The sequence below is a fragment of the Limulus polyphemus genome, unplaced genomic scaffold, assembly GCF_000517525.1.
Source record: "Limulus polyphemus unplaced genomic scaffold, Limulus_polyphemus-2.1.2 Scaffold6720, whole genome shotgun sequence".
Lineage (NCBI taxonomy): Eukaryota > Metazoa > Arthropoda > Merostomata > Xiphosura > Limulidae > Limulus > Limulus polyphemus.
This window is the reverse complement of record NW_013672330.1, coordinates 1960-24637: the sequence shown is the minus strand read 5'-3', so window position 1 is coordinate 24637 and position 22678 is coordinate 1960. Positions and strand designations below refer to the sequence as shown.

At 34.7% G+C, this 22678-nt stretch overlaps 1 protein-coding gene across 1 annotated transcript in view; it reads right to left on the bottom strand.

Moving 5' to 3' along the window:
• The window catches only part of LOC106474015, a gene marked incomplete at its 3' end in the record, with an annotated part of 40485 nt that overhangs the window by 16712 nt on the left and 1095 nt on the right, over positions 1-22678 (bottom strand). The window contains exons 2-6 of the mRNA XM_022402397.1: positions 20729-20856; positions 16456-16542; positions 5199-5334; positions 4375-4400; positions 2688-2777 (exon numbers count right to left, since the gene is read on the bottom strand). Coding sequence (XP_022258105.1) covers positions 2688-2777; positions 4375-4400; positions 5199-5334; positions 16456-16542; positions 20729-20848 — 459 coding nt within the window. The remainder of the gene's footprint in view (positions 1-2687; positions 2778-4374; positions 4401-5198; positions 5335-16455; positions 16543-20728; positions 20857-22678) is intronic.

The following is a 22678-nucleotide window of genomic DNA, read 5'->3' as shown; positions in this document are numbered from 1 at the left end:
GTCTAATTATAAAAGTAACTAAAATGTAAAAATATGGATCCTTTTATGTTAGTTAAGATTAGATCAGGTAAAATAAATAATATTATTATAATAAAAATGTTTCACGTGGGTAATGTAAATCATTAGTGTAACATGAGCTGCACATTCCCCAAGTGACTTACAACATATAATGGGAAGGATAGTAGTTAGACACAATTCAAATGGCAATAAAACAATAAAATTGTAAATAGATGTATACTGTTATGAACTTAGAGCTACTTAGGATAAATGATTGTAGTTTCATGTTACAATTTGAAGTCATTCTACAAAGAAAAAATGGGTAATTTAGATGTATTTCGATTTTTTTTTTGGTGGTTACGAGGTCGGTTGAATTGATTGATTCCGTTTTGAGATAGGGTAGAGAAAATAACAGATAAATTATAATGTTTTACTGAAAAAATAAACGTTTCCAATACATTTAGGAGGTTTTACAGATTACATAAAGGAAATATGATATTTTTGAGATGAGGAAAAGTATTTTTAATTTTAACATGAAAATTATTTTGCACACGGACTATTTAAAACAAATACTCAATATATTGATGGACAAATCTTTATTTTATCAAAAATACTTCACTAAAAATATGATTGTTTGTATGTGAAAGACTTATAATATTAACTGGAAGACTGTCAAAGTTTGTGAAGATATACACACTATATTGAAAGTTAGAAGTATTAACTCTATAAAGACTTTAAACGAGTACAAAGAGGTCATGTGGTCAGTCAAATTGACCGAGTATGTGTTAAGAGAGTGAAACCTGAGGCTATAGGACAGTCACTACCAAGACTGAAAATATCGAAGTCAATGAGTATTGGAAGGACAGATGGTGAAGGAGAACCAGTTTTCACTGAGCCAATCACCCTCAGATTGATTGGAATATTATCACCACCTTTTAGATAATTTTCCACTTTCCAAGAAATAGAAGGAAGGACAGATCTATGGCAGCAAATTTCTGACTTGGGGCATGGAAATAGTTATGTACTCCAGAACTGATGAGAGAAAGGTTGTAATCCAAGAGCAAAAAATGCTACAGATCAAGCCCTTCTGTCAATATTTCCATCACCCAAAAGTAAACTGTGTACTTTTAAGTCTCCCAGGATGATAAAGGGAGATGACAACTGCATAATAATATCACCAAGGTCAGCTTGGTCAACTTTTTCTCCTGGATTCGGGTAAACAGAGCAAAATGTGATGGTACAACTAATTGAGACACAAACGACAATGTCCTACAGAGGTGTGGTGAGTGGCATATTCATGGAGGGAGTATATTAGTCAATCAGCAATTACTAATAACAACTTCTGAGTGAAAAGGAAAAAAAAAAAAAAGGAAAGATATACAGAGAATTGTAATAATCCTTCAAAGCCTTGGTGTCATATAAATTGGCATGAAAACCTTTACAGTTTCATTGCATTAATGTGGCCATTTTTTAATTAGATTTTTTTTAGGAGATATAGATCAGGAGCTTTTCTGACCATGTTTTTATTCTTCAGCTCCATCGATCCTGCAGTGGATTGAAGGGGCAGATCCACATTGGACAAGATTCATGTGAATAGGTGAATGACTGAATAACAGTACTGCATTTTGAGACCAAACTTTGAATCTTAAGTAATCTGTCTTTTTATCAGTTGGTGGGCACATTGACATAAAAGCATCCTAAAAAGCATGTAAGCATCCTAATTGGGACAGATAATCAATCCTACAGAGTGTAGATTTGCCAGAAATCTGATACTTCTTGCCTGGAAAGTTCAGAAAGCATTTCTAAGTCCAAAATGTTAAAAAAGTACCTCTCAACAATTAGTCCTCTCGGGAAACTGAAAGTACTGTGTTGAGTTAACTTGGATGTATTTACCCCAATGGCCTTTCATTTCAAGAAAAGTTTATCATCCTGTGGTTGTGATGTTTTGACCAGCAGGTCCCAGATTGTAGTTTCTTGACCTATTTTGGAGAACCAGTAAGCTCCTCTAATTTTTTCTGTAAGAAAAAAAGAGACATCTTCCAAATGTGGGTGGATGTCTGGATCCATGATCCCAGAGAAAGTAAGTTGTACAGACAGAATTTCCTTGAGAAATCCCTCATCATGTACAGGAATTCACACTGAGGGGGACTTAGTATAAAGAAATAGCACAGTATTTGTATATATTGTCTGAAGACATGAGATATGCTATTGCTCACACTATTACAAAATATGTTTAAAGCATTAAAGGCCATTATTTAGCATAAGAAGTTTACAAGAAATGTCTCTCAGGAACAAGTTCTGACAGACCCAAAACTAGCTGTTCATTCCTGTAAAAATAAGACCAAATTAATCAAACTATGTTGCAAAGAAATGGACAACTCCAGGAAAAGAAATAGAGTCAGCTAAACTGAGCCACATGAAACTGAATTTATTGATAGTGTTGAAACAGTTAACAGTAGGTATCATGTGTCCTCTACACATGATTAGTAATGTCAAAACATAATACTTATCAATTCCTTTGAGAAGTACAAATATCAAACATATACAACACTGATGAAGAAATCCTACAGCACAGATTTAGTATGCAAAATACGAAATGCATGATCAAAGGAGAATTAGGTTCTTAGCTTAAGAGTTTCTATTTAACATTTAATATAGAGAAATTTTAAATATGTTCACTGAAAGCTTACAGGATGAGGAGCTGTGATCATTTCTTCATGTCTACTAGGTTCAAACGTATCTTCTTTATTTTTCTCAAGTTCAACATTACAATCTCCTGTCTTGAAAGAAACAAAGATCCTTTTTTAATCCAGCAGTCACCATCCTGTACCACCTAATAATGGTGGCACATGATGTCAAAACATCGTACATAATTTTTTAAAATATATCTAATATTATCCACTTTAATTTGATGAGTTTTAGTGAGACCCCTTTCTACAAAGATTACATTGATGTAACAAGGACATTTCACACAGTCAACTGGTAACATAAATAACACAACTACCCTATTGTATCTGAGGGAATTATTTAAAAAGAATGCATCAGTATGATCAATTCACCAACATAGTTTCCCTGTGTACTATGTATTGGAGATCTCTGAGCAATGCTTTCAGGCCTGGGCCATTAGACCCAAGTTTTCAATAACTGTATACAGGGTGATCTGAAGACCACTTATAGGAAATACTTCAGAAATGGAGGTATAGGAAAATAATTGTAAAAGAAATGGAATGATGTGCCATAGGCCTACTCTGTGACATTATTACTGATGTCATGTCCTTCTGAAATTTGATTAATATGCATCATTTACCTAAACAATAACCATGCAAAGTGTTAGACAACAATGAGTGAAATATTTTAAATCAATGAGAACAGACCAACTAATACTGACTATGAAGCTGCCATATTGCCATATTTTACATTTAAGTATCACTTTGAACACAGCTATTGATTGTTTGACACTCTTTCACAATACTGTTAGGATGTTAACCTCATCTGTTGTTGTTATTGTGGAGCAATGTTTCTAAGTTTAGGTTTGAAATGTTTCATTTGTTAGTGTCTATACTTTAGCAACTGACATTTAGCAGTATAGCGCATATCAATAATACTCTCACAGGGTAGGTCCACAACATATTACCCTATAATACTAATAATTATTTTCCTACATCTCTACATTTCTGAATTATTTGCTTGTCAATGGACATCTAAATCACTCAGTATAAGTATGTTTATAATAAAGCAAAAGCATTGCTTTACTAAACAATTGGGATACCAAATACAGGAAGTACCTGTCCAGTGGGTAGTAACTGAATGACACATTTTATAGTCTACTGGTTCAGCAGTTGCACACAAGTTATGTTTTATCAATATCTATGTAGTACCACGTACACCATAAAATACTTAAAAACAAATACTATAGCCCTTCATAGACATTACAAACTCTTTCTGCCAGTGAATAGGACATTACTGCAAAAGATCAATTGCTGATCATATCAGAAATAGGGAGATATTATCCTAAATACAAAGAATTCTTTATGGTAAACAGTATGGAAAGTCACAACACTGAACTGACTTTTCAAATATTTATTATTTGCAAATAGAACTAATCCTAGATAACTTATGCCACAATAGTGCAATCAGGTTAAATGTTATGAAAAATGGAAAGAAAGTTCATGAAAAGTAATCATGACATAACAACAACAAAAGCTTACTTGTCAGTAACATCATATTCAACCAGTGTTCTTAAAACATGAAGACAACACTTTTGAGATATCAGATTATCCCTACTTAGAATAGATTCAACTTTTTTTCCATAATTGACTTGATAATTTCTTATAGAATTATCAAAAAGTTGTTTTAGAGTGAACCAAGTAAACTCACCATTGTGTTTATCCTGGATAGTTTACCTGTGAGGATGAAAAGATATGTATATCAACTTAGAAAAAAAAATAAAGAGTCTAAAAACATTTCACTGTTGTACCTTTTTCACCTTTACATCTGGTTGGATGCTAGTTTCTCACAATAAACATATTCACAATATACCACATTACAGTTTTCACCTAATTTCAAATAGTTGAACTTTAGGGGAATGAGTAATTGGATGTATTTTGTACATTTTTGTTGTGAGAAGCTAGCATCTCCAATACATTTAAAGATGATAGTTGGTTGCAGTTCTAGTTCATTACAAAAATTTTGATATACTTTCAATATATGAAAAACAAAAAAAAACATTTTGGCAAATAATATGAATGGTAATTCAAGGTGGATGTTTAGTGGATTAAAGGTTCTGGTACAATAGCTGAACAGAAAACTACTTAAAAGTTAATCTAGTAAAAAAAAAAAAATATCTTTTATGAATATAAAAAAAATCCCTGAGGTTGTATATATATATATAAATATAACTTATAGTGTTTTTCTCAGCTTTTAAATGTAAACAAATTTTTAAAAAAATGATTCTGGTATTTCTTGTGTGATCTAATTCCAAAAGGGATATTGCGTTAGTTAGACTGAGCTTAAGATGTCAAAAATGTATACTTTGGAATGTGAAGCACTATCTAGTTGATGCTAAACACCATAGTTTCTTAAATTTAAATTGAAAGTAGTAATAACATAAAGTTACACACAAATAATCTACGAGACTCAAAATCTAAACAGATTAGGAAATACAACAAAACTTTCACAAATTTATAATTACAGTCATTTACCATTTGTGGTTTTTCTTGGGGTACTGGTGGAAACAGGATTAACAAAAGCATCTATACTTCTAGAAGATAAAACACTTTTTTGTTGGTTCTTTTTTGAAAGACCATGTCCAATGCAGAATTCCGAATTTTCTTCCACCTATTATATATATATATATAATTAATGTTTGTTTGAGACATTTCTCTCATGTGCATAAAAATCTGTAAACATGTTATTTACATAAAAGTGTCAAGATGTAACATAATACCATTTACTAAAATAAAGTGTACTTAAAAGTTATACAAGTAAATATTGAGACAACACCAAACATGTATTATGAATAAAAATTATATGACAGAAAGAAAAAAAACTCATGTTCAGATCAAAATGCATTAAATCTTGAGGTGATTCCCTGGATTCCTATGATAATAATTTTTTACATTTTATGAATTTAAATGAATTTCAAACAGATACTTATCTCCAAAATACGAAAAGCCAGAGTATTAACATTAAGACAGAGAAGGGAAATGGAGAGAGCCATATGATAACTTGGTCACCAAAACTGGGACTTCTAGGCAGGAAAGTAACTCTCAAGACCAGAACAAGTGAAAGATGTAATTAAGCAGACCTTGATTAGAATCCAGCATCAAAGTAAAAGTGAATGAACTGGATTCAAGAGATTAATGAATGGGCCAAATGAGAACACACAGAAAAAAAAGCATTCTTCTCAGCAGTGTTCCTCATCACCCTTTAATAAATACATAAAAGGGGAGTAGGTAGCATATATTTACCTACGGAACCGTCACATTCTCAACGAGATCCGAGGTGGTGTTGTAACAATATAATAATCAGAGGTAGTGGGAATGTTCTCATAATTGTAGGTGATCCCAAGCCAAATGGGGGCCCAAATCAGCCAGAACTGTAGGTACAATTATAGGAAAATAAATGTAGGGAGCCCAATTAGTTGTTATACAGGGAAGTCCATCTTTTGTAGTTACACCTCTGGTCAGAGGGCAATGAATTATCCTGTATTGGCAGTGAAAAATTCTCAGAAGAGTAAACCAGCATTAGCTAATGATTGGACATACTCCTGGGGCTAATTATCCTATATTCACATCAGAAAATGCTAACTGAATTATGAAGCCAGCCTACTTAATGGGCACCCAAGGAAACTCAAAAAACTGTTTCAGATCCTAGGATGGGTTCTACAACTCTAGGACAGTGCAATGGGAACAATGACTTGGTTGAGATATTAAAAACTTATCATTTTCCTATGCTGAAAATGTATTTCCGATAGCTATTCTCACTCAGTGCTGCCCTCTAAAAGCAAAAAACCTTTTAACATGTCACAAACTTTGAGCTCCCACACAACTTACAACTGACTGATTCAAATACGTAGTACATGCAAATCATCATACAACAACCTTCCACCAATAAGTGTGACACACTCTCCTGACACATGTGATTCCTTCCATTCAATTTTTACCCAACTATCACTTCGTGTTTTGGCAGAAAAATGAGAGCACCGGTTTTCAGTGGGAAGTAGGATGGGAGTCAGTACCTACTGGAAATATATTTTCAATATAGGAAAATTATAACTTCTGATAAGGTACATTTCCTCCACTCACATAAATAGCTAGAATCCCACACTGAATAGGTGGAGGGACCAGTGCAAGGGAAAGAAAGAAGCATCTTTTGAAAGTGTCTAAAGAACATCTTAAAAGAGTAGATCCTTACAGTAGATGATCATATGTGGGAGACCATACCACTTCTGTACCAGGTATACTTTTCATCCAGTGTGGAATGAGGTGTCACAGACATGGGTGGAATGTGGGAGATGTCCAAAATGGAGAGAACAATGGTTGAATTGGGATCCAAACATCTCAATCCCTTAGAATACATCAGTGTGGGTGAGAGTAAAAGGATATGCCTCCAGGTGTAGAGTAGCTAGGGTGTGAGGACCATACACAGCAAGTCAACTACATCCAAAACCCAGGCTGCTGGGAATTGACATCTATGCAGGGGTAGGATAAGGATCATACCATTGGTAAGTCAACTACAATCCAAAACCTAACCACCAGAAACTAACATCCAGGTGGGGTAGGAAAGAGGATCATACCAGCAGCAAGTCAACTACAATTCAAAACTCAGCCATCTGGTGGGGGTAGGAAAGATGATCAGACCATCTTCACCTCAAGTTCATCAGACCAGAGAATATCTCATGAGAGAAACTGGTTGGCCGATCTGGGAACCTGACTTTCAGAATCATAAAGATGTCTTTGTAATGTAAACCATCTCACTCAAAATCAAACTGACAGGAACCACCCCTAGCACAATAACAACCTTGGTATTATAAAATCATCAAGGGATAGCATAAGAGAAAGAACCATATTAATCTGCAAGCACCTCCATCATGACCCACAAAATGGATGGAGGAACAAATGTATAATTAAGTGAGAAAAATTAGACTCTTGTAATATATGTGTGAGGACTTATATTAACTGGTTCAGCTCTAAGTCTAAAACCCAGCCACTGGGAACCAACATTTATGTGGGGTAGGATGAGGGATCCCAATTGAGGAGGTGAACTAATTTTGATGACTCACTCCAATTATACATAGTGGAGGACATCTCATCATCTACACCAGCAGAACACCACCGCCCTACTCTCAACTGAATGGATTTATGATTATATATATATATATACACACATATTATCATTATCACATTCAGGAGGATGCCTCCGTGGTCCACCACGCCAGTTACTTCGAACAGGAAAGTGGTAAGGACTCCCATACTCTGCTGAAAGAAAGAAGGGTGAGAAATTGTGATGGAGAGTCCAGAGGAATGATAACATCTGAGACAGTATAACAGGTTACCACAAAAACCTTATTTTGAAATGCAGACCACACATGATTTATGGCATGGCAGGGATGGGCAGCTATCTCCTTCTGCTTTACACATGAAGTCCATACGTGAGTACAGTCCGAAACGGGCATATTAATGAAGCAAATATATTGTGAGGACAAACCTACAAGTGATCTTGTGGAACACCCCATCTCAGCAGTGTACATTTAGTAGCCATGGAAATTATAATTGTTAAGTCATCATGGTCTTACTGTGTGGTTTTGACTGTTTTTAAGTACACCTGGTCAGACACCATTCACCATAGAGCAGGATCCAGACAGTATAAAAAGGAAAAACCCCCTGAAAAGGAAGAGATATAGATATAAAAGATAACTTATCCAGTCACATTCTTACTGAAGTCTGAAGAATGGCTCCAGGAGGAAGATGATAACCTGAAGATGGAGATACAGTGATCTGATGCAGATAGTGAGATATGAACATATGTGGGGTAGTCCACATGCCTGAATCAAGAATTTCCTCTTAGGAATGACGGGAATGAGATGCTAGGGAAAAGTTAAGGTGCCTGATCTGATGAGAAGACACCTGGAATAAAGTAAGACAATAAGGAAGAATAAGCCAATCGAAGAGTGGAACGAAAAAGGTCACGAACAGAGAATGTCTGCCAAGGACTGAATAGGCGGGAATAGGCACCATGGAGGAAAGCTGGGCAGGCAACATAACAACAAAGAGCATGGACAGGATATAGTAGTTTATTCGAATCAGACCGAGAATAAAGGTGGGAAAAGAAAGAAGGCAAATCACTAAGAAGAAAGAATTACCCTCCCAAGCCACTGAAGTTTTGGGGAGGAAAAATTGATCCGGATAATGAAGAATATATGTAGAATGATATAGAGTACGTGAAACATCAATGGCAAATAAATTCAAACTACGATGTCTTCAGGCTAAAAGGAGAAGGAAATAAGTCTTAAGGGATAAGTGTAAAACTGAGCACAAGGACAGCAGTTAAAATGGAGGCAAAATGAAACAGTAAAGAACCACATTAACATCCCAATCCAAAAGCACATCACACCATGGTGGACAAATAATCTGGAAGGAACACAACAAGACAGAAAGGGTAGGAGAGATAAAAACTTTATGGTAACGGAAAAAACAAAAAGTAGTGAGATAAGGCAGCTCAATAATCCATGATCGAGGAGACAGAATATCCCTAATCAAAGAGCCAAGTGAGGAAATCCATAATATGAGGAACTGTGGGTTTACCAGGTGATAACTCCTGACCCAAAGACCAACAGCTGAAAACGTTCCGATTACATTGATAACCCATGATTGACGAGACAGAACATCCCTAATCAAAGAGCCAAGTGGGGAAATCCATAATATGAGGAACTGTGAGTTTAATGGGTGAAAACCCCTGACCCAAAGACAAACAGCTGAAAATGTTCCAATTATGCTGATAAACATGCCTAGAAGAAGGGCAAATGGAACATGCTAAAAAAGAACCTACCCTTTGGGACAAACCAGATCTCCTCGCCAGGGACCAGATAAAAACCAGGCATGAAAACTAAGGGTAGGAAGGGCTGGATGAAATGACAGTGACTGAGGTTGACATAGAATGAATGGAGTAAGAGGAAGAGGTAACAGAGAGGCAGACTGAAGCTAGAGCACCTGCAAGAACCACTGTTGTGCCGGCCAATAAGGAGCAATCAGAAGGACTTGACACAAAGTGGCATGGATGATTGTGATCACAATGTAAAAAAAGATGGGTGGGAGGATAAACATACAGATATTTGGTGGTCCAATCTTGACTGAAAGCATCGGCAGCCAGAGCAAGAGGATGCAGAACCAGATGTTGCAAATGTATCCAGGTGAGGAGTACCCCCACTGAAGGAACAGCCACTGGAAAACAAGAGGATCAAGAGACCACTCTGTTGGATAAACTTTGTCTGGATGGGAACGCCAATCTGCAACAAGATTGAATGCATCCGGAAAATGGCATGCAATGATATGAATACTAAGAATGTGGGCCCAAAAAGGAGGATCCAAGGTCTGATCACAAAGGGAATGAGAACGGGTGTCATCTTGGTGATTGAGATAAGCCACCTCTGTAGAATTGTTGGAATGGATCATGACTAGATGATTCCTGGCATGATGAAGGATCTCCAGGATGTTGGTATAATAAGATCTTTCAGTTGGAGACTACCAACCTGAAGCTTCTTGCTGATTGACACACACCCCTCAGCCCTGAAGGGAAGCATTTGTGAAGATATGTAAATCCGGATGAGGGGGAGGAAGTGAAACACCCACCAACGTGTGAGCCTTGTCTAACCACCAATGCAGATCATCTACATCTAAAGTAGTAAGGATTCCAATGGTTGTGCATAATGCACTGAAGAGATTGCATATGTGCTCAACCCGAGGGGATAATGGCTTCCATGGAAGACCACATCCCCAAAAGTGATAAAACTTTGTGAGCTGTAAGAGAGGGAATAGTAATGGTGTGGAGAACTGAAAGATCCATTGAACAAAGTCAAAGAGGAGAAGGTTGGGCCCGACTGAGATGAGTATAGAAAAAAAATCACACAAATGGACAAGATATTTGGTAGGTATAAGGAATGACTTCTCCAATTTGATTAAGCAGCTGACATGAGCTGCCTCCAAGAGCAACCAATTAGTAAGATGGGTGGACTCGTGTTCAGAACGAGCTAACAGAAGCCAGTCCACCATGTAATGATGAAAGCACAACCCTTGAGCATGTAAATGTCAGGCAAAGGCCTTAAGCACCCAACAAAAGACATACAGGGCCAAAGCAAGCCTGGAGAGCAGGGCACAAAATTGATAAACTACCCCGTGATAAACAAACTGAAGATAGCATCAGGATATGCAGGTAAGCATTCATGATGTCTACCTTGGTCATCCACAAACCTGGAGAAAAAGCCCACCTGAGTGTGAGAAAAGAATCCATGGTAAATCAGGGTGGAACCAAAAACTGATTGAGGCAGGACATATCAATCACAGGCCACAGTCTCCAATTTTCTTAGGTGCTACAAACAGCCTGGAATAAAAACCTGGAGAAGGATGATTGACAAGTTCGATGGCCTGATGGAAGAGAAGATATTGTACCGCCTTGGACAGATGCTGATTGATGGAAGGATCCCGAGGCAATGGAAAGGAAATAGGTATCTGAGATAACAGAAGAGGAGGAAAAAGAAATTGTATGACAAGTCCCTCAGAAAAAACCCAAATAACCTACAGATCTGTAAGAAAACATCACCAAAGTGGAACAAATTTGGAAATGCGAGCCACCACTGGTACTGTTGGCAATATGTCCATCTGTGTCAAATAAAACAACAAGATGAAGAACCCATGGAGGGAAGAACAGGTAGAGGCTGAGAAGGAGCTCGATGGGAAACAGTAACAGAGGCATGTCAAGGCTCAGAATGTGACAAACAATCCACCAAAGAAGGAAGGGTAGTATGCTGTTGTACTGAATCCACACAGGATTCCAAAGTCTCAGGAATATTATCAAAAACATACTGCTGAAGAAAAGGGGCCATACATAAGTTCTGGAAATAAGGAGGCTGTAAATAAACATGGGACAAGGCCGCATCGCTTCCCGGGAGATCCCAACAACAGAGTAACCACAGTTGTAAAGCTCAAACCGAAGAAGACAAACTTGCTAACATGGAGGTAATTAGGGAGAGGCAATCCCTCAAAATATCTTCAGGATCTCTGCGGATCACCTCAGAAAGGAGATAAGTAGTAGATAAGTACTGTAGGAGAGTCTATAGGGTAAGATAAAGGCAGGAAAACTAAGTGAGGGATAAATGAACAGGCTGATTGGGGTCCACTCTCCACATGGGTAAAATTGATTCTAACTGTTGAGAGTTGAGAAACAGACATTCATCCTGATGATAAGCCAAGGAAAACTTATCCGAAACCTGTGGGGAGTGAGGCATGCTGGCACCCTCAACCATCTGAAAAACAAAAATGCTCAGCACAAACTCTAATATCTGGGGAAAGGGGGAAACCAGATGCTGAGAGGAGGAGGTATCATGTAACAAAGAAGGATGAGGATCATATAAAATTGGGGCTATGGATAAACAGAACATACCTGAGAAATCATGTCTAAAAAAGCCATGTTAGGCTGACCTGATTCCACATTAGGGCCATAGAAAGACATGGGCAAAAATCAGGTGTCAGAAAAAGGCTGTCAAAGTCCTTGTTGACCCAACCAGTTTTGGCATGTTTAGAAGGAATAGGGGCAAGATCAGGAGAAGCAGGATGACTCATATAACGATCAATCTAACAGAGGATGATAGTCAATACATCCAAAGACGAATCACCCCCACCTGTAGCCTGTGTGAGTGTGCTTGTAGAAGGTATGATATCCAAAGTAGTAACTTGAACTTTGGAATTAATTGTATAAGAATAAAAGTAAAATACAAGTGTTTGATGAAAAAAAATTAAAACAGGGAAAATAAGTTAACTGGAAATTCATTAACTGTTGAAGACAAAATCAAAATACACTTCAGAATAATAACTTAAAAAAAATCATGAAGTTGGTTAAATTCAAAGAGCAAAAAAAAAAAACATCTTGACATGAGTACTGCCAAATGAGAAATGATAATTTGGTAGAATCAAATTGAGGGAGTCACATGCATCAGGAGGGTATGTTGCACTCTTAATGGTAGAGGGTTGTCACATGATAATTTGCATATGCAAGACACATTTGAATCAGTCAATTGTAAGTTATATGGGAGCTCAAGGTTTGTGGCATGCAAAAAAAGTTTTTATATATAGAGGGCAGCACTGAATGAAAATAGCTATTTATGTGAGAAAAGGTAATGCACTGTATCAGAAATAAAGCAAGAAGTTGTTCCTGATCCTAGTTTGGAGCTGAGACATCACATGGAGAATGGCTGTCTCCATGGTGTCTAAAGGTGGAAGTTTTGTAACCAGCTATAGAAGAAGCTCACAATCATGAAACAAATACTTAAGAAAAGAAAAAAACTGTTGAGGAGTTAAAGATAAACATAATATATTTTTTAATGCAATAACTCCAAAACGTAGCCTAAAAATACTGAAAGACAGTCAGAAAAGACAGTCAACAAGAAAGTGTTAAGAATTAAGACACTCAAGAAAAGAATTCGACTTCTTGGATAAAGAACAAAATAACAGCCAACCATGAACTTGCAGATTTGAACATGGTTATAATACAAAGGAAATTTGAGAATGCTGAAGATGCTCCCATTGTGGTATTTATTGGACTGATTCCCAATCAAAACATTGACATAAAAATGGAAACCATGATTAAGCTGCTCTAAGTGAAGCATCAAGGAGAACCTTTATCTTGGCAAATACTCGAGGGAAGAAGTGCAGAATGTAAGTATAAAGAAGAGGCTTTCCTAAATTTGACTTGTGTTCACTGCCAGACATTTTGGATCTGGAACTGGAGATCAGAGTGGAAAAAAAGGTAATAGACTGACAAAGCATAGGCAGTGATCATCAAATAACGAGTCTTTCAATAGGCACTTAAAACCATAGGGTGAAGGTTTCACTCTGTGGGAAGAAGATGACAAAACAGAGAAAGATAGTCTGCCAAAATATTTATCCTACTGGAATGTAACAAGTTCAAAAGTAAAAAATGGATAACGAATCCAAAGAAGTAGTGAAACTGTAGTAAAGGAAAGACTGGTAAAATGAGCACTGCCTTAATTGTATATGCAAGATACCAATAGAGAATTGACTGCATGAACTAACACAGAATGATGATGTATAAAGAGCAGAAACTCAAAACAAGCATGCTAAACAGGTCAGCATTTTAATATGTTACTTTCTGAGGAGTTCAAGAAGCAAAATGATGATGATTCCCCCATCACAGTACCTCAACTAAGAGAGAGACATCTGTTAAGAAGAAGAAAGTCTTTAGAAAGAGAGAGAGAGGAAAAAGGAGATCCATCTATAGTAACTCCCAGCTCACCAAAAACTAAAAAACAAAACAAAAACATGACAATGATGGAAAAAGAAGAATACTGAATAACAACAGGTCTCAAATCAGACACCAGTGAGAAGCAAATCCCATTAGAGGTGTTGCATGTAAGCACACTCCAAGGGAATGACTTTGTGAAAGGAAGCCATCATCCTCAAAGCAGAAAAGATATCCTTGATGGTAGGTGTAGAAGACATGAATATGTACATGAGACTAAGAAATATCTGAACTTGAACTGTGCAGATCCAAACCCATTATGTACCAAATATTGCAATAGTACTAAAATAGGAATTACAGAAATGGATGATCCACTCAAGAAATGAAGCTAAGTTGTCAAATGAGTGTTTGTAAGAGTAAATGGATGAAAGGGTCAGAATAAGTTAATCATCCACGTTAAAGTAGAAATCAATGTCAAATGATTGAAGCAGACCAACAAAATCTAGACTCTCAACAGAAAATGTAAGGAGCCAAAAGGAATAACAGTAAACTCATAATAAACCCAATGGCATAAATATGGGAGAATGGATGAATAAGGATATGAAGATAAGCATCTTACATATCTGTCATTGTGATTCAATGGCCAGAATGAAGGCAATTTTCTAAAAAAGCTATGTTTCCAATTTTGAAATGATGCATCTCCAGAAAAAGAAAATTTTAGACAGGTCTATGGCAGACCTTCTACCTTCTGATATCTATAGAATCACAAAGAGATAGAAGTAAAAATCTAGATTAGCATGATAAATGATTCTGACTGCCCTTTTATGAAGGAAATTTGAGACTTAGTGATCCAGGATTTGTGACAGGATTGGCAGGAAAAGCATTAGGCATAGACTGAAAAACCAGTTGAAACAAAGGATCCCACAGATGCACCAATGACCCGAGATGACCCTCAACGGTTCAGATGGAAGACTTTTCTGGTTCAAAAGAGAGTCATTAAGTGGATCAACTTGGCAGGGTCAAAAGGAAAAAGCAGATGTAGCTGACATTAACTGATAAATATACAAGAGAGGACCATGTAGAAATGTTAAACCTAATTAGCTCCTGTTGGCATGGCTTTTCAGAACAGGAGATAAGTGTGGGTAAGTTCCTGCAAAGACAAACTATGCAGAGAGGATGATCTTTCAAGGTCAAATTAAAAACTGGGGGGTGGGGTTACCTTGTATCAAACCATACAGGTGAAGCTGAAGCTAAAGCAGTTTGCAAGGTAAAGTTTTGATCTTGACTAAAAGAATCATGAGAATGAGAATAACTAGTAAGACAAAACACCCCACCCCACCCCCCCACAACAACCTAAGGGGCAAGAATTTGTGAAATAAGTTGATATTTGGAAGATAACCTTACTAAAATGCTAGTAACATTTTGTTGATTTCAAAAAGCATCAGCAATGACCTGAAAATTAATAGAAGGTGGAAAGTTTAAGAAATTCACAAACTAAGTCTTCCAACTTGACATTAGCACCTTCAGATATAACCAAAATTAGTTCAAGAACTTAAAAAAGAACTACCTGAAGAAAAAAAAGAGAAAAATGAGACCAGCTAACAAATCCAGTCTTTCAGAAAATACAAGTGAATAGACTTGAGCAAAAGATCTACATTTGTATTTATTATTATTTTTTAGTCAGCTCCATGATTAAAGAACAGGTATTCTGCAACTGAGAGTCCACACTATCATGAAACCTACCAGGGATACCAGTAAACAATGTGGAATTAAATACTTAAATATATATATATATAGATCAATAATAACCAACAATACAGCCAAAGGAACTCCCTGCATGTTAGAAGCAAACTACATGAAACATGGCCTTAACAGAAGTTGTAAAAATCACGATATTGGTAGAATCATTTGCAACAGTAGTAAATGTTGACTCCTGAATTTGTAATGAGTGAAATCAATAATACAAGCAAATGTGGATTACACTGGGAAAGCAGAGCTTATACAAGTTACCCTGAAGCAGGAGCCATAAGTCACATGGAAGGTGGGACATTGAAGAATCTGAATAAGTTGACATCATGCTCCACATGTTAAAACTTTAGTAATATGGTTACTTACAGCAACTCAACAAGAACAGTTAGAACTTTACTAATGTGGTTACTGACAGTATGATGGCAACTCAACAAGGAAAGGCTTTCATATATCAGAGGTAAGTCTTCTTATTTAAAAAAATATTTTTAATTAACTGAGAAAAGCTTCAAATCATTATACTAGATAACTTTATTAATATATTAATGCAGATAGAAAATGCATACTGTTTTGATTCTGCTTTCCTTAAGATGTTTGGTTTAAAAGCAGTTGAAATACATCAAATCAAATAAAAAATTGACCACTGAGAACTTTTTATTCATTTATGCTTATTCTAATTTACACTCATGACCAACATCTTGATTCTTCCTTCAAGTGACAGCAAAGTTACAAGGAAATTACCTTCTGGACATCACTATCTTGAATTTCTTGATTATCTTGGAACTTCAACAAAAGACTGCTAATATTCCTCATATTGTGACTTGCACCCTAGAATAATCATATCATTCTACATTTATCCCAAATCACAGGTTATTGGTGTTCAAAAAAGTTGTTTTTTTATTCTACTGCAAAAAAAGGTTGAGAGAGGTATACTTTTACTTATGGCAGATTTATTTTATGACACATTCATAAAACATAACTACAGATAAGAACTGGACAATTTAATTGATTACTTATTTGATACAATTACATCAATTAGTGTCATTTAAACTAATCAACTGATTGATACTAGTGTTTCTAGTTATTACAGTATTTGATTATTCCAATAAATGACTGATTTAAATTCAATTATATTTACTATCAATAAAATAATCAATTAATGAAAATTAGTATTTCTCGTTACTATTGTTTTTGATTATTCCTAATGTCCATAAGTCAAAATTCCAATTTTATTGAAAGTCAAAAATATAAGCAATTAATCAAAATTAGAGTTTTCAATTATTCCAATTATCCAAGTAATTGAAATATTGCTATTGTCTGTTGTTAAGCATAAATCCACATAATGGGCCTTCTTTGCTCTGCCTAACTTCAGCCTTATAAATTGTTTTCTTAACTTTAATTTTGCTCAGCTTTGGTGATTCATGTGGAGAGAAAGCACTCATGATTTAAGGAATGACTAGAGGGAAGTACCCACACCCAACTATTTATTCCTTTTTGTTTTATTTTCTTTCTTGAGCTGCTTATTAGAGGGAGAAATTTCTTATTGATTTTTCCATAATCTATCCTCATAAGTTTATAATCTTTACATCTAACTTTTATGCTGTTAGCTCACCGATGAAACTCAAGCCAACTTTTTTGTAATGCTGTTACTAATACACAAGATAATTTTTATTCATTTCAAGTATGTATTTAACAACATACACACAAAGGAAACAACATCCTCTAACTATTACAATTTAACTGGCTTTCTAAATAAGGCATAAGTGCTTTCAAATAATTCTCTTAGCTGCTCAATCTGAACTCAGCAATAACAGTTTTTAATTTGTAGTGAAAATCATCATTAATGACTAAAAATCCTAAAACATAGAACAGTAAATAAAGAAGTAAAGCAAACAATTATCTCTTTTAGTTATGACCTTTTGACTCGGTTGTTGTTTGATGTAGGTTGCTAAGCCTTTAAAAATTTTGCACTTGGAGGATACGAAACAAAATATTGAAATTTTGCTTTAAAAGAAAGAAATGGTGGAAGGAATGTTAGAAAGGCTGAGAAAACCACTAGGGTGACATTCTGAGCTTCCAATTGGTTATTCATGTCATATATAAAAGTAAGTGTATATAAGGAAGCATTTGCAAAAATAGAAAGAGGTGAACGGGGTGCCACTATGTTTGATTTATTATGTGAGCAATATCTTAGCAAATAGATTTGTTTTTGAATTTCTCGCAAAGCTACACGAGAGCTATCTGCGCTAGCAAATAGAAAAGATAAGACCTTGCTTTATATTCTAGCTTGTCAATATCTGTAATTTGAGTTTCTAATTCGTATGAAACTATAGACTTAGTATTTTGACTTCACAAACATCTAATTTGAACCAGTGCTGCATTCAACATACCATGTGACACACAGAAATCGATGTTTATCTCTGTTTTTTTAATATTTACTTTTAAATTAGCAAATTGAGTAATGTACAGTTCTAAAATCTGAATTATAGTCTACAGTTTGATACCAAACTTATTGACATAAATTTATGAAATAGTAGTTCAATAAAATTTTGAATGTACTATACAAAACACCATCCATTTCATAGTGTAAAACCTTTAATCATCAGCATGTTGAAAAAGTCTAAATTTCCCTAAGAGAACATTTCAACAACCATAAATCTTCTATTAATACTCAAAAATACCTTTGCATTGTTAAACACTTCAACCAACCTAAAAATTCTATCAATAACATGGATTTCTTAGATAATGAAACTGGGTTCAAATTTAAATCAGATAGAGATGTAAAAAGTGTACTAGAATGCCACTATTAGTACTGATTCTGATAGCAATGGTCTTCATCCTTTAATACCTTCTGTCAGTTAAACAATAAGATTAAACTTTTGACTTTTCAGTTGTATTTATGTCTCACTTAACACCATTTGGTTGTTGTTGTTTTTTATTATTCTATTATTTGATATATTGTCTCTCCTTTTACAATATTTCAAGTTCATTTTTAATTTTGTATTATTTCGAATTTGTATCTGTTTTATATCGAGAAAAAATAAAGATAAGATTATATAAATATAAAACAAATACATTCTATTGAGAAGTAATTTACTATGTTTTTCTAATCTTGCCTTCAACTTTCAAATCATTCTTTGTGCCCCATATCTATGGAACCAAAAAGGCAGGGAGGCTATGGATTTTCCCTGGTGTCAATTGTTCGCTGGGAGGCCAATGAGAGCAGCCAAAAAAACGTGTACAAAATGTATCAAATCAGTATGGAATGTTCAAGCAAACATTAATCACACTTTAAATCACATATGCATATATGCAGCATCATTCCAAAACTATTCGGGAGTGAAGTGAGGGCATATACCAGTTCTTCTCTGAGGCCCATGATGGTTTTCAGCAGACCTGCCCATGATACGAGAGTGTGATCCACTTCCATGTAACTACTGTAACCCATGTCTTTATCTCACACTCAGCCAATCAGTGTTGCTTCCAGTTTTCAAACTTATGTTCACATTTTACACTCCATTGTACCATTCTCCCTGTACTCTTTAAGAAAGAAATGCCCACCTGGCAAAAGAACTGGATTTTTTTTTATGTGATGCACCTATGAAGAATTCTTACTATATATCAACAGAGAAAAAGATGATAACCCATTCTGATAAAAGAAGAATCCCAATCAAACTAATGAAAAAAAACTATATTTCCTCCAGATTATATTAAGGATAGTGAAAAATTCTATATTGTCTCAAGGTGATATCAAAGGTAGTGAAAATTGAACTGAGGGCATTCTGCTAGAAAAGCAAGTATTCAGTTTGTCATTTAATTGGTGATTATATATTTCAAAACCAAGCCTTGGCTGTCATCCTTGTAACAGTGAACGTTGCACTTTTTTTTGTAGCAAGTAAGAAGCAAGGAAAGTATAATGAACTTAATTAACATATCCAATATTATAAATGCTTAGAACCTTTGTTGATTTTAGTATTTTATAACTTATTGCTTGATTCAGTTCCAGATTGCCCCTGTCCTCTCCCCAGGGCCCAATTGAGACATAGGCCCATTAGGCCATGGCCTATTGCCCAGGGCTTGAAGGGGCCCCATACCCAAGGTTTTGGGATGGAGCCTTCACCAATCTCTACATAACTGAATTTGAATAAAATAATATATCATTGGATAGACAGATAATTAAATAAACAGATCATGGGATAGATAGAATTCAAGGAGGAAAATGTGGTACATGCCATGTTGGTACACAATTCCTAAAGAGCATTGTTTTTGCATGCCTTCCAGAATTAGGAGTAATGTGCTTTTTTAATTTTTTTATAATGTAATAAAAACATTTTACTCGCAGAAATATGGGTTGTTTTTTATGCCTACTGATGGCCTCTCAGTCTCCCTTAAAACATTTAAAATGATCTAGGGCCCTACAAACTCTTAATCCTGCTCTGCCTCTCCCAACACAATTAAGTTGAATTGTATAGTAGCTTGCCTCCATATAATATTCAACAAAACATAACCAGGTTGAACTGTAGACCAATTTGACACCAGACCATATTTAGCTAAACATAAATAGGTTGAACCATATTCAAGCACAATGAGATTGAATTGTTCATTAGCCTGTCACGAAATTTTATCTAATCATCAAAAACTTCAAGAACTGGATCTAGTGGTTCTTAGCATTCTACTAAACTCTAAGTCTAATGTTAAAATACCAGAAATGTGACGGTATATACAAATTATGACTTCAGGAATTTGTGTCATGCCATAACAAAAACAAGTAAACATCCAAGCATGTATATCAAACATGGACATGTTATAACTTTAAAGTAACAGCAAATCAACAATTAAAACTGTATGTGAATTCTATTAAACACCAAAAATATCCAATTAAGAAATACTTTCATTTTAATGACAATCCGTCTCTTACACAATTTTTTTATAATATTTACTTCTTTCTGGAACCTTTATTGAATTTTCTCATAAAATAGATTCTTATGATAATACTATAAAACAACAAACTCACCAGTACACTTTCAGAAAGTTCCTTTACTAAATTTTCAATTTCCCAATCAACAGTATCACAAGCTGGATTAGAAAACACTCCTTTGCTATTTTCATCTTCATCAGAGCTTGCTTCATTCATTTGTAAATCTACAAATGTTGAATGAAATATTAACAAGCTGAATACTTCAGTTTTGTTTGGTTTTGCATTTTAATTATATTTATAATATCACTAGAACTGAATATTATATAAATGAACAAACTGAAGAATAACCATATAAAATATGTTAAACTATGTAAATCAGTACTAGGGGCTAAAGATAACCAAAATAACCATTCAAAGTTCATTAGCTTAGTCCAACTTAAAGTACTAATAACAAGACTATTGTAGGAAATGTCAAAAGATTCTGATAAAAAAAAGGCTTTACAAAATCACATTTAAAATATGAAATCATACAAGAAAGCTCATATGGATTCAATAAATGAAATCTTGTCTTACTCTTACTAATCTGTTGTCTTTCTTGAGAATGTTAGTTATTACCTGGACAATGGAAAAGGTGTGGACTTGATGCACTTACACTTTTAAAAATCTTTTGACAAGTACCATAGAAAAGATTAGTTAAGAAAATCACATCAGTAGGAACGGAGGATAGACAAGTTGACTGGACTGTAGGATGACTAAGAAAAATTATTGGAGTCTAGTTAAGCTGGACCCTTGTTAATAGTGAAGTGTTTCAATGCTTGGGCCTTTGATTTTCTCATTTACATTATATGATTAATAATACTTATAAGGGAATAATTAGTAAATTAGTAAAGTTAGCTGATGATATTAAAATCATGAGTATTTCGAGTTGTACTGAGAATGTTGACGTATACACAATGATTTGGACCAATGTGTAGTTTGGACAAATATCTGGTAAGTTACCTATAATTATACTGTAAAAACAAAAAATTCATAAACCAACAATCACTGGATTATTTTTTTTTGGCACGTGTGTAATGTTCAATCTTGAAAACTAAAAAAAATTTGTTTGAAAAATGATTATTTTATGCACAATGCAATAACAATAATTCAGTCTTAGATATAATGGATATAATTAACCTGGTAGAAGTATATGTTGAAAACTCATTTTTCCAAATTAATAGCAAAATTTATAAACAGAACGAGGGTTTAACTATAGGTTCTCTTTTATCTCCATTATTGTGTGATTTATTTATAAACAGTTTTGAAAGTGAAGCACTAGAAAAAGCAGTAAAAAACCTGAAGTTTGGTTAAGGTATGTAGATGACACATTTTTGATTTGGCAGTATGGTAAAGATGAACTAGCTAATTTTGCTAATTACCTTAATAACATTGATAATTCTATTATCTAAGTTAAGATCAATGGTTGTTTACCTTTTTTTGGATGTTTTAGTGAGTAAAAATAAGAATAAATTGGAAACTGCCATTTATCGTAAACCTTTCTCTGTAATCATTCCACCACATCAACAATCTTGTCACTATACATCTATAAAAACCTATGTTTTTTACTCTTATGTGGACAGGGTATTAAAATTATGTTGTAAACAGGATGATATCAATAATAAGTTATTTTTAATTAAGCACATAGCAGTGGAAAGGGGTTTTAATCCAGATGTTGTTGAAAGAGCTATCATAAAACTAAAAACAGGGATAAAAATATTAATTTAAAACCATTTGCTGAAAAAAGAAAGAATGTTTAGTGATATCATATATCCCTGGTTTATCTTGTCAAATAATGAAAAAATTAAAAAAACAAATAAATATTTTTCCAATATACTAACTGATAAACAGTCAGCAAAAGTTTTAATATAACTAAAGATAAAATTGATTTAATGTAAAAATTTTACATATATATATAAAATATCATGTGAATGTAAAAAAGTTTATATAGGACAAACTAGATGAAATTTAAAATTCAAACTGAATGAACATAAAAGAAATGTTACAAAT